The 13,625-nt window shown below is 37.7% G+C and overlaps 1 protein-coding gene and 1 long non-coding RNA gene across 12 annotated transcripts in view; one reads left to right on the top strand and one right to left on the bottom strand.

Annotated features, from left to right (window-relative positions):
* The window catches only part of LOC132667228 (uncharacterized), a 35,831-nt gene extending 34,155 nt beyond the window's left edge, over positions 1–1,676 (bottom strand). Inside the window, exon 1 of the long non-coding RNA XR_009605048.3 lies at positions 1,527–1,676. This is a non-coding gene — a long non-coding RNA (uncharacterized LOC132667228). The remainder of the gene's footprint in view (positions 1–1,526) is intronic.
* DST (dystonin) overlaps positions 1–13,625 on the top strand; it is a 497,583-nt gene that overhangs the window by 386,037 nt on the left and 97,921 nt on the right. For all 11 annotated transcript variants that reach the window (XM_078447031.2, XM_078447029.2, XM_078447030.2 and 8 more), the window contains 7 exons: positions 802–958; positions 1,869–1,995; positions 4,769–4,828; positions 5,888–6,129; positions 7,337–7,466; positions 10,290–10,489; positions 12,164–12,659. In XM_078447031.2, the coding sequence (XP_078303157.2) occupies positions 802–958; positions 1,869–1,995; positions 4,769–4,828; positions 5,888–6,129; positions 7,337–7,466; positions 10,290–10,489; positions 12,164–12,659 (1,412 nt within the window). The remainder of the gene's footprint in view (positions 1–801; positions 959–1,868; positions 1,996–4,768; positions 4,829–5,887; positions 6,130–7,336; positions 7,467–10,289; positions 10,490–12,163; positions 12,660–13,625) is intronic.

Raw genomic sequence — 13,625 nt, 5'->3', positions numbered from 1 at the left:
TCCTTCAGAATGGTCCAGTTTTAAGACCATGTAGTCATCAGTAATTAGTCCAGCTTCAGTGGACTCTTCTATGTTGCTATTCCACATACATGCACATGCGCACATGCCATCCATAGGTCATCCTCCATGTACCAAATGGGACTGTCCTCACAGCTGTTCCTTGCTGGGCATGTGCCCTCCCTCCAAGGTGCTTAGTGTACAGAAAGATCCTAGAGTTCATTGGGGAGCGTTCTGAGGATCTGTGGGGGAGGTGGTCGTTAACATTCTTGTAACCAGGTCTCACCTCATCTTTGGAGAGTTTGGAGAGAACTGTACTCTCTGAGGCACCTGGTTTATCCATCCACTAGAAGGACTCTAGTGTCGTATAGAAACCACTAGGTGGCAGGATGTTTTCCTCATGTCAGTGATGTGTAAATGTTTCCCTGCCCATTCTGTGCCTGCTGGCATTAAGCACCATATAAAGTGGACAGATCAAAGTTTGCTGAATCTAAATAATGTTAAAACTGTTTATATAGCCTTAGAGTTTATGTAGCATTATAGAGTGCCATTACCATATGGGTTACAGATTTCTTAACTGCTCCTATCTTTTTCTGTGGAGTGTGCCTGAGGAGTAAAGTAGTTATTTAGCTGATTTCACTTGGATCTATGACACCTTTCCTCTTTTTATCAAGGGTTAGAGAGTGCATAGAGGAATATTTTTTTCTTAATAGTAAGTTTGATACAAGAATAATTATTAGTAATTATTTCTTTGGAGTATTTTCTGTCGGAGACTTAAATTCTTCAATAATTTTTGTTATCTAGAAAAGAAGCTGTATCTTCTTGTCAAGAACAGATGGATGCTTTCCAAGTCCTTGTTAAGTCATTGAAGTCATGGATAGAAGAAACAACAGAAAGAGTTCCTATTGTGCAGCCTTCTTTCGGTGCGGAGGATTTAGGAAAATCTTTGGAAGAAACTAAGGTGAATCATTATCTAATACTAATTCTTACTTGCCTGTGTGAGTCATGAGAGGTTAAAAGACTATTAGTGGTTTTCTTTTATCTAATATCATATTAAGTTAGATCCTCATTTATGTTCAGTATATTTTGGTGATACTTGGAAGTCATAACATAGCTCTGATCCTTTTGAGGAAGAACACAAACTTTGACTTAATTTGATTTTTGAGAGATATTTTTTAGTGGCTGCCTGTTCTGGTACCCAAGTTTACTTCCCCATCAAATCTCTACTTAGCTTGAATTTTTATACCATTTCTCATAACGTTATGTAAAAGACCCTGCTCTTCAACTCAGCAATTAACTCTAGCTCAGATACATCACTGTAACCAGTATTTGAATCCCTAGTACAAATAGTGTACAAGTCTTGCCAACTGATTCAAATCCTAAAACTTACGACCAGTTACAGCAGTTATCCCAACTCCCAACTTTGTGGAGATGTATGTTTTTAAAAATTCATTGAAATTTTGATGATTAAAACTCACTATTAAATAGAATTCTGAATTCCCATTTTTAAAAAAAATCATTTCTAGTACCTTTCTTCTTGTAATTTGGCCACTACTGAGTATAGTCTTCAGACTGGCAGTTGACAGTTACTTTGGAATCCATGGCAGCTAGAAATAGCCTGACTTCCACTGTGGCTAGGAGCAGAATGCAGGATGGACCATACCTCACTTCTCACTGCTAACAGTGTTAACAGTCACCTGGGCACAGTGTTAACAGTCACGTAGGGATGGTGCCTTTTTTTCTATCCGTGCCCCCATGAATCAGGACCCACAGTCATCATTGCTTTAAGATATGTTAAAGAAATTGAATTATAATGTGTAACTTTGAAACTATTATGAAGACTGGAAAATAATGTGTTTTCATATCTCAAGAAATTACAAGAGAAGTGGAGTTCAAAAACACCAGAGATTCAGAAAGTAAACAACAGTGGGATCTCACTATGTAACCTAATCAGTGCTGTCACTACCCCTGCAAAGGCAATAGCAGCAGTCAAATCAGGTATGTGCTTTACTTACATCCGTGGAGAAACCCCTAAGAATTGGGTCTGACCCTGTTACTTTCACTTACCTTAGTTTTTAAATTGATGCATAAAGTAAACACAAAAGAAAAGTGACAAGAAAGATGGCATGTATATGCATGCACTAAAAGTATGCTCCCCGTGTGGAGGAGTATCTGTAATGAGTCAAATTTCAGATCCCTCTTCTGTTCATTTTGTTAGAGGCTACAGTTGAAATGTAGCCAGACTGATACGTAAGAATAGGGAGCTTTAGATTGGGGAAGAGGAAAGAGCAGATTCTAATTTGTTTTTTTTTTTACCGTAATGAGATGCTCAAATCCTCTTTGAAATATTTGATAAATGAGTCTGGTCTCCTGGGAAAGGAGAGGTGAAAGAAAGAAGCAGTTCTTTTGTGTAGGGTGAATCTCTCCTTTTTTAAAAAATTAAAGTCCCATCTAGGGGCTTCTGGGTGGCCCATTCGGTTAAGTGACCAACTCTTGGTTTTGGTTTAGGTCATGATCTCAGGGTTCGTGGGTTCAAGCCCCGTGTCTGCTCTGCACTGACGGCGGGGCCTGCTTGGGATTCTCGCTCTCCCTCTCTCTCTCTGCCCCTCCTCTGCTTGTGCTGTCTCGGTTTCTCTCAACAAGATAAATAATAAAATAAAAAAATAAAAAATTCCCATCTCCTTTAACATCTACTTTATTTTGTACAGAAAACAACTATAGCATATCTAAATTGCAGTCATGACTGAGGCACTTAACACAAGAGGAGAGTCATGTATAAGTAATGATTCTACAGTCCATTTAAGTTGTGGATATGCTTTTAAGTTTAAATTTTTTTTAATGTTTATTCATTTTTGAGAGACAGAGACAGAGCATCAGTGGGGAAGGGGCAGAGAGAGGGAGACACAGAATCTGAAGCAGGCTCCAGGCTCTGAGCTGTCAGCACAGAGTCTGACATGGGGCTCAAACTCACCAACTGTGAGATACGACCTGAGCTGAAGTCGGATGCTCAACCGACTGAGCCACCCAGGCGCCCCAATAGTTTAAAACATATTTATGTTGTTAAAATTGGTGTCTTTTTTTTTTAAAAAAATACAAGAACAGATGGAGGCAAATCTTGTATCTTTATTCTGAGAATCTCTGAGTATCCTTTGTGGTTTATCTGTCCCTCCCAGCCCCCTAGCTGCCCCTCTTGTGAGACTGATGTTCCCGCTGGGCCTCTCTCAACCATTTATTCCGCTCTATTAACCCCATTTAAGGGCCCACTTATGTTATATATGGTGTGATGACCTCTCCTTTCTCTTCTAATCACATTTCCTGAAATGTCAAGTGTTTTGTTTGGCTTTGTTTTTAGAAAAGGAATTCTATTGTGTTTTTAGTTCTTCAGGTCCACTTTGTATTTGCAATAGGTTAAAAAAAAAAAAAAAAGTTTTTTCCTACTCTTGATAACTAACAAGCATGGTAGGAGTTATTTTTGAGCATCATCAGGATATGTTCACTTTCAACCAAAATGTCAATGTGTGATTTTTTTTAAAGAGACCAAACATAGATTAAGATTTAGATATTTAAATATTATTGTTTTAATCTTGTTCTCATGTGTCTACTGTTTTAGATAGGAAGCCTATGCAAACTCACATGAGAAAGTCTAATTCAGTATTTTAATACTCTGCTTATGAAAAAGGAACCAAGGTTAGATGTTTATATAATTAGAGAGGAGTAATAATTACTACTTACTGAGTAGTTCCTATTTGCTAGGCAGTCAGTCAACTGTCTTGAATACCTACAGTGTTCTTGCATTTAAATTAGGTATTATTATCCCCACCCGTTCAGTTGGGGTGGTGATTAATTTGTCCAGTCACCCAGCTAGTAATTAGTGGGGCTGGGATTTAAATTCAGGTGACTCATACGCTGAAGCCCAGGCATTTCTAACCACTGTGCTCTTCTCTCTCTGTGTTGACATAATGTGGGTTTTAGTAATAGGGTTTGTGTGTTTGTTTTGCTTTTAACTTTTCATGTCTTTGTACCTCATTCTGTTTCCATTAAACCCATAATAACACTATGTAACTGTACCAGACAATTTTCAAATTTTTAAGTAAGGATTTGTCTGTCAGTCACTTATGCTTCATGCAACACACTTACATAGTGAGCAACTTTTGAGCTTCAAGGACATTATCACTAAAATTTAGCAATAAAGCAACTTTATCGCAAAATTGTTTTATAATTAATACTTAATTGATTGTTAATGTTAATAATTGATTAATGTATTAATCTAAAGTTATTGACACTAGTATTTAAAGTGATCATGTTACCTTACCACTTTAAGAATGAATTTTAGGGGCGCCTGGGTGGCGCAGTCGGTTAAGCGTCCGACTTCAGCCAGGTCACGATCTCGCGGTCTGTGAGTTCGAGCCCCGCGTCAGGCATCTGGGCTGATGGCTCGGAGCCTGGAGCCTGTTTCCGATTCTGTGTCTCCCTCTCTCTGCCCCTCCCCCGTTCATGCTCTGTCTCTCTCTGTCCCAAAGATAAATAAAAAAACGTTGAAAAAAAAAAAATTTAAAAAAAAAAAAAAAGAATGAATTTTATAGACAAGAAAGTTTCTTAAAATTTTTGACCTTTATTTGATTTAGAAATTGAATCAGTGGTTTACATTTTCAAATAGTAATAACATTTGTAAATGACTACTGTTTATGGGGTTTGAGTTAATGCAGTCTACTGTTAATGTGTAGAAATACTATTGGAATCTATGACTACTTCAGTGTTAATAATTTTGCAGGTGGAATAATAAATGGTGAAGGAGCAGCCACAGATACTCAAGAAATTTTGGCAAATAAAGGTGAATAGTAACTTTAAGTGCTTATTTTTTTTTGTTAACGTTTATTTATTTTTGAGACAGAGAGAGACAGAGCATGAATGGGGGAGGGTCAGAGAGAGGGAGACACAGAATCCGAAACAGGCTCCAGGCTCTGAGCTGTCAGCACAGAGCCCGACGCGGGGCTCGAACTCACGGACCGTGAGATCATGACCCGAGCCAAAGTCAGACGCTTAACCGACCGAGCCACCCAGGTGCCCCAATAACTTTAAGTGCTTATTGATTACAGTAACTTTGTTTTTGTTTTTGTTTTTGTTTTATTTTTTATTATTTTTTTTAATGTTTATTTATTTTTGAGACAGAGAGAGACAGAGCATGAATGGGGAAGGGTCAGAGAGAGAGGGAGACACAGAATCCGAAACAGGCTCCAGGCTCTGGGCGGTCAGCACAGAGCCCGACGCGGGGCTTGAACTCACAGACCGCGAGATCATGACCTGAGCTGAAGTCGGACGCTCAACCAACTGAGCCACCCAGGCGCCCCTTGTTTTTGTTTTTGAGAAAAAATCTTTAGAGATGAACAGTAGTTATATCGAAATTTCAACCTTGACTTAAAATAATTATTTATTATCATAGTCATTTGCCATAAGTATCATATTAATATAACATTCCATGCAATTTTGTTCATCTGAAGTTAGTGAAACCTGGTAGTTCAGTTTGGTATTTGGTTATGTTCCTTTTTTCTGGTTAAGTAATTTAAATTATTTTGTCACTTGGAATAACATTCTTTGAGCTATTTCCTTGAGTTTGATTTCTAAGAAATTAATATATAGCATTTTATGGTTTTTGGTATTATGTAATGTACCTAAATTGTTTGTTATTAAATAGCATTATAATTCTAAAAAAAATTTTAGAAATATTAACCCTTTAGTTCTAAAAATTCTATGACTTTATCATGGTAGGCTTAATATAGAGAAAATACAAGGGAATAACATGTAAAGCAAACTTATTTCTAGAGTTCTAACTCTAAACTGTCTTGAAAATGTGTCCATCTGATTTTATTTTATTTTATTTTTTTACTTTTAGGGTTAACATCCATTAAAAAGGATATGACTGACATAAGCCATGGTTATGAAGATCTTGGCCTCTTACTTAAGGACAAAATATCTGAACTGAATAGCAAACTCTCCAAATTGCAAAAGGCTCAGGAAGAATCAAGTGCAATGATGCGGTGGCTACAGAAGATGAATAAAACTGCAACAAAATGGGATCAGGCACCTACACCTACAGATGCGGAAGCTGTGAAGACTCAAGTTGAGCAGAACAAGGTATATTCTGTGGATATATTTATTGAAGACCTAAAAAAGAACAGACTAGCATTCCGATGGGACCCTCGGGACCCCTATTGTGATTTCTAGCTCTATAACCTTCAGCAAATAATTTGCCAGTTTTGTTTCATATGTTTTTCTGTAGAAAGTGATGATAATAGGAATCTGTTTTACACACAGACATTACAAAGATGAGTGAACTGTTTGGGGTAACTTTGCCACCTTTCTTTGTTTTTTTTTTTAAAGATTTTATTTTTAGGAGTGCCTGGGTGGCTCAGTCAGTTAAGTGTCTGACTTTGGCCCAGGTCATGATCTCATGGTTAGTGGGTTCGAGCCCCATGTCAGGCTCTGTGCTGACAGCTCATGGAGCCTGGAGCCTGCTTCAGGTTCTGTGTCTCCTTCTTTCTCTGACCCTCCCCCACACACACTCTGTCTCTCTGTCTTTCAAAAAATAAAACGTTAAAGATTTTATTGTTACGTAATCTCTACACCTAACATAGGGCTTAAACCTACAACCTACAATGATCATGAGTCGTATGCTCTACTGACTAAGCCCACCAGATGCCCCAGCTTTGCCACCTTTAAATCATGTTAAGTCTGGGATTTTAACCAGTCAACTATTAGAAAAGATTTATGTAGGTGTATCAGGGATTTGTTCTGTCCAGCATAAAATAGGGTAGCTTATGCTTTCCCTTTCTTCAATAGATGGCATTTCTTTCTGCAACTGTCAAGGCGGGGGAAATGACTTTTTGTGGCAATTATGGCAAAAATGTCTACAAATGTGATTACCTATATCTGAATTCTATAATGTGTTATCCAGAAAAGCATTGACTCACTAGTAGATTCTCAAAACTGGCAGCTTTTATCCAGACTGATTTTCTTCTCAGTTACAATATTGATGCCATCTTCCTTTTTTCCAAAGGGATTTGTTTGAGGATAATAAGAAATTATTCCTAGGTACTAGGGTGTAGAGTAGTTTTCTCCACAGAAAGTGGAGTAATTTTCTCCACAGGAGTAGTGTTCCTCTTTGGGATTCCTTTATCAGATAGTTGAAGATTGGTTAAGAAGAGGAAAGGAGAATAATTACCTGCTGAATTCTGGTTCTCACTCTTTTCAGCACCTAACAGTAGATATTTTCGTCTGTTGTAATTGTGTTTGTGTCTTTTGATATTGACATACTTTAACACAGTTTTTTTCCTTTTGTTAGTCATTTGAGGCAGAACTGAAGCAAAATGTAAACAAAGTACAGGAGTTGAAAGACAAATTGACAGAGCTGTTGGAGGAGAATCCAGATACTCCTGAGGCCCCCAAATGGAAACAGATGTTGACAGAAATTGGTATGTTATGTTACTTAAACCAGAGTCCACCAATAGAAAGAAGCACAATTATTTTTTAATCACAGTCTTTATCAGAAAAAAAATTATCCAACAGCCTCGGTTTACTTTTGAATTTGCCTTAATGTTTCGTGTTTAAAATGTTGCATATTTAAATATACCATTTCAAATTTCATTGTACTGAGACTTGGCATATCTTGTATTTTTCTTGCTAAACACCATAACTAAGTTTATTTTTATGAAGAGGGTAGATACTGGGAAATAAAATGCTGTGCACTGAGTAACATGTTTTCATTACTGGTTTTTACTTGATTTTTGGTGTTTCTATTTTTTTATACTTTATTATATTTTAGTTTAAATATTCCTTACGTGTGTGTGTGTATGTATTATGTACACACACACATATATATATATATATATATATATATATATATATATATATATATACATACATACACACACACATACATACATACACACATATATATTCCCTTTGGTCTGGAAAAGACAAACTCCCTTCTCCTTCATGAAGTTCCTTCTGGGACTCGTTTGGCCCCTACTGTGTGTTCTTCTCTTCCCCCATCAAGGTTAAAAAGTAGCTCCCTACAGAAATCTAGTGATTTTCACTCTTTATCTAGAGTTATCCTCCCATCTCTATCCTGTCCCCATAGAAACGGTTTCTCCTAAACAAGGAACTTCCTTCACAAGCTCTATTATCTTATCACCCCATTTCACTATTATAATGATAAGGAAAATGCGCGTAAGACAATGGTACTAATTTTCCCTACTTCATAGTATTGTTTGGAGAATTCAATGAATTAATGTGTGTACGGCTTAGACAAGCTGTACCTGGCACATAATAACTGCTGTGTGTTTACTATGATTATAATAAGAATTCTTTTACTTTCAATTGTTCCATTATGTTTAGCTAAATATTGTCCTTCCATTAGAGTCAGATATGCTATGATAAATTTAGAAACCTGTAAATATGTTTTAGTTTCAAAAGTTATTTTAAGGGATCTTAACGTTCAAAGCTATATTTAATCCAACTATAGACTATTGCATTATAATTAATTTGTCCCTAATTCAGTGGCTATCACCTGGGGTATCAGAGTTACTTAGGACAGTATTATCAAGATATTTGAGAATAGGGGTGAGAGTAAGAAATGCATATTTCAAAAAATCTTCCCGATAGGATTTTGATATTTCTCCCTCCCAATTCATTATTTGAATTGCATTATTTTGTTGTCAGATTATATTTGATTGGAACATGCCATATAGAATGATGCTATTAGGTGAGGTTTTCGGGACTGGGTTCTATTAAAAACAGCCATTTATTGTACTGTGTTAGATGAAAAAATCTGTCAGGTCAACTAATCATGCCCATCAGTAACTGTTTATTGAGTGACTAATGTGTTCAAATGCTGGTCAATAACTCTTGGCCTCAGAGAGCATACTGTATGAGGGTGGGAACAGCTTGAAAGCCTTCCTGGCAGAGAAATCTAGTAGAATTGTGATGAAGGACAGAGCTGGGGTATACAGAGAGGAGATAGGGCTGTGTTAGGTATGGGGCTTATGTAAGCAGAAGCCTGTTTGGATGATAATGGTAGGATAAACAGGGCTAGGTTAGAGGTTTCATCTCAGACTGCATACCCTCTACTGTTAGTAGATTAGGGTCAGTTTGTGGGAGGCCTCGAATGTGAGGCAGAAGTCCTCCGATTTTATCATATAGGTGGTGAGGAGTTAGTTATTGAAGGATATGAGCACAGAAATGACATATTTAAGTGATTTTTAAGGGAAATTATTTTAGAACCAAATTGGTTGCAGCTGGGATACCCTAATTACAAGGAAACCCGTGGTAAGACTAGTAGTCTAGGACTATAGTTCTCAAAGGTGTGCCCCTGGGAGCAACAGCATCAGTGTCACCTGGGAACTTTCCAGAAATGCAGAATTTCAGCCCCCACTTCAGACCTCCTGAATTGTAAATTTTGGGGATGGGGCTGAGCAACCTGTATCCCTCCAGGTCATTCTAATGCAGCTGGGGTTTGAGAAACACGAGTCTAGGCACACCATGATGAGGACCAAAATGGAGTTAGGACACTAGGAATGTAAAGGATGGGTTTCAGGTTTTATGATCAAGGATATAGGAGTTTGGAGAGTCATGAAAGAACATTCTGAATTATTGTTTCTCAGTGATGTGGAAGAGAGAATAACCTTTCAAAGTAATCTAAAATCGGAAAAATCTGCCAGTTTCGATAGGAATAAAAAGTGATTTTTTTTTATGTTAAGTGTGAGGGGTTGGTGAGATTTCCTAGTGTAACTTTCAGGCAGCTGGTTGTCAGTGGTGATTTAAATAAAATAGAATGGACATGGATATACAAACGTGGGAGTCATTTGCCCAGAATTGATCATTGAAGATTTCCTATTAAAGGAAAGAATTAATGTTCATTGTTCTAGATTGTTCTAGTAGGGCAGTTATTGTTGAATAAACAGACTGTATAGGACCTCTAGAAGAAATGAGGATCTCCGGATCCTGTTTGCTTTAAGGGATATTCCATATTATTCTACATTATCTTCTAGGGTCAGATTCACATTTATTTTTCATGTACTTAGGTTGATACCCAGCACCAGCATCATAAAATCTGTATCATTAAATGCCATTGACCCTCAGAGTAGGCTTTAATCGACTGTGTAAGAAGAGTTTCAAAGATGGAATGATAGCCACCTATGTATCATTCTGAGTCCTGTCCTGCAGTCTTCATACATGTAGTGATGTTAATGTATGAAAACCAAACACCTCTTTTATTTTTTATCTTTTTCTTTTAGATTCTAAGTGGCAAGAACTCAATCAATTAACAGTTGATAGACAACAAAAACTGGAAGAATCCTCTACTAATCTAACCCAATTCCAGACTGTAGAGGCTCAGTTAAAACAGTGGCTTGTGGAAAAAGAACTGATGGTCAGTGTTCTTGGGCCCTTGTCAATTGACCCAAATATGCTAAACACACAAAGGCAGCAGGTGCAGGTGAGTGTTACATGACTTGACTTAATAAGACAAGTGTTTTCATTATAAATACATTAGCTGTGGACAGTATGTGCTTAAACTGCCTTGAAGTGTATTTGTAATGTTTCAGATGCCCATAAGATAACATCCTGAGGTTAGTGGGGAAACCCCCAGGGAACCAAAGCCAGGAGGCATCAGTCTCCTGAGCCCATGAGTGTGTCAAGTCCCTTGATCATTTGAGTCATATTGTGGTTTGTGCAGACCCTGTTAAAAAGGGCCTTCTTTGAAATATTAATGTGATTGTATAAGTAATTACATTTTTATGAGAAGCTGGTATATGCTTTTTATTGTTTAGAAATTGCTCCTTTGAGGTTTTATTCATTTTGATTGTGGTAGAAGATAATGAAACTTGTAAAACTCATGCAATACAGCCCTGAGGGGTGGAAAGACAGAATAAGAAGAGGAAAAAGAGTAAGCAAAACAGAGGAACCTTGAAACAGAGTGGGTTAGACCAGTCTAATTACAAAGTGGATAAATCCACAAGGAGAAAAAAAATACATGAAATTTAAGTCAGAGAGAAAAAGCTCCATTGTGGTTCCAGTTAGATTTCCTCCTGTATATGTAGTGGTATTAGAGCAGTGCGGCTAATCCTATACTTTTGAAAACACAAATCAGTCTTGGTAGTTTAGAGTCAACATGTCCTAGTTCATATATGTTCTTACCCTAAAGATAGTGAAAACAAAAGATGTAAATAAATACTTGGCAGAAATAATTGCCCCTAGACTTGGTAGTCTCCCTAAGATAGATAAAATATTATACTACAATTTAGGGGGTGCCTGGGTGGCTCAGTTGCTTAAGTGTCTGACTCTTGTTTTTGGCTCAGGTCATGATATCACATTTTGTAGGATCAAACCTCACATCAGGCTCTGTGCTGATAGCACGGAGCCTGCTAGGTATTTTCTCTCTCTCTCTCTCTCTGCCCCTCCCCGCCCAACCACCCCTCCCCACTGGCTCACACACATGCATGCACACTGTCTCAAAATAAATAAACATTTAAAAACTTAATATAAAAAGGAAATTTTTAGATCATTCATTTTAGAACGAGAGTCAGTGTTGAGCCTGCACATTCTGAGCAACATGATTTATTGGCTAAAATTTTTATATAGAGAGTATAAATGTCAGTAATCTTATATTTAAAAGAGGTTTTATAAATCAATGCACTATGACTTAATGTATTCTAACATTGTTATCACTGAACATTTCCTTTGGTGTAAAATGCTATAGAGCATTTAAAATATCCTACCAAGAGACAACTACAAGTAGGAAAATACAAATTTGGTGTTTGTGTGATATGAACTTGTCCAATAGCAGTGCTTGTCTTTGTATATGAAAATTTGTACATGGGTTTTTGTTCATTTTGCCCAGACTGCTATATTTACTCTCTTTTCCCCTTTGAGGGATATTATTTTAGACAAAATGTTATCTCTGTGAAGCACCACTGCTCTTTGGATTAATTTAAGATAATTACACTGCCCTTGAAATAAAAGCTAGGAAAACAGGAACTAAAAAACAAAAGTAAAAACTAGATAAGTAAAAACTAGACCATTTATGTCTGTTTAGAAACTCAAAGCTCTGTTTTCCATAATTATCCACTAACTTGTATGTTTATTTACCCTTGTTACCTCTTTGCCTTAGATCCTGCTGCAAGAATTTGATACTCGGAAGCCTCAATATGAGCAGCTAACTGCAGCTGGTCAGAGCATTTTGAGCAGACCTGGTGAACACCCCTCTTTCCATGGGATTGTGAAAGAGCAACTGGCAGCTGTGACCCAAAAGTGGGACAGCCTAACAGGACAATTGAGTGACAGATGTGACTGGATCGACCAAGCCATTATTAAGAGCACACAGTATCAAAGCCTGCTGAGAAGTCTTTCTGATAAACTGAGTGACTTGGATAATAAACTCATCACCAGTGCGGCCGTGAGCGCGCACCCTGATGCCATGAACCAGCAGTTGGAAGCAGCCCAAAAAATGAAGCAGGAACTGGAGCAGGAAATGAAACAGATAAACGTGGCCCAGGCCCTCTGTGAGGATTTGTCAGCACTGGTTAAAGAAGAGTACTTGAAAGCAGAACTGAGTAGGCAACTAGAAGGCATCATAAAGTCATTTAAGGATATTGAACAAAAAGCAGGTTCGTCTGTCTTCTTTTAATACATATATTTCCTGGAAATAGAGATCAAGTATTGCCTGCTCTGTGTTTCCAAGCTGTTGCCAGGAAGCTAGGACCCTAAAGAGAGTCTGCCCTCACTGAAATTGTAGATGGGGAAGGGGCCACTCACATGAGCACAGAGAGTCATTCTGTGTTCACGTGCAGATGCAGCATCAGGGAAATTCTGCACGCATAATTGGCAAAAATCCCTTGAACGAAGGCCCGTTGAAATTTCAGATATTTCAACCTGGTTTTTAAAAGATATAAATGTTTGGGGCACCTGGGTGGCTCAGTCACTTCAACATCCGACTTCAGCTCAGATCATGATCTCACAGTTCGTGAGTTCAAGCCCCGCGTTGGGCTCTGTGCTGATAGCTCAGAGCCTGGAGCCTGCTTCGGATTCTGCGTTTCCCCCTCTCTCTGCCCCCTGCCCTGCTCACACTCTGTCTCTGTCTCTCAAAAAGTGAATAAACATTAAAAAAAAATAAAAAATAAATAAAATAAGGTAAAAGACCTAAATGTTTTTGTCTTGTGACAGTTTCACTGCATCAGAAAAACAGATGGATACAGTTATTAAAAAGGCTTTGTATCATTTTCTCATCTACAGTTACTTTGTTTCATTCTGCCACAGACAGCTTTTCTAAAGAAATGTGTGAAAGAGAAGCATTTGGCACTCTGTTTCTCTCTCACCTACTGTGGCCATAATTCTGTGACAGATGAGCCAGGATGTGTCAGAGGCAGTGGTAGTGAGTTACTGCACGTTAGAATGGCCTGCATTTGGCTGCTATATTTGTTCTGTTTGAAAGTAACACTGAGTGCCTTGCACCTAGTAAATACTCAGTTTATACTTTTTTAATTGATTGGATTTATTTATTGATCATAGCAGCCGTTTCAGATTTACTCCTTTATTTTGACAGGATATTGGTAATGAATATTAGCTAGCGTGTT

This window comes from Panthera onca, chromosome B2 (genome assembly GCF_046562875.1).
Source record: "Panthera onca isolate mPanOnc1 chromosome B2, mPanOnc1 haplotype 2, whole genome shotgun sequence".
Classification (NCBI taxonomy): Eukaryota; Metazoa; Chordata; class Mammalia; order Carnivora; family Felidae; genus Panthera; species Panthera onca.
The sequence above is the reverse complement of the archived record's forward strand: the minus strand, read 5'-3'. Positions and strand labels throughout refer to the sequence as shown.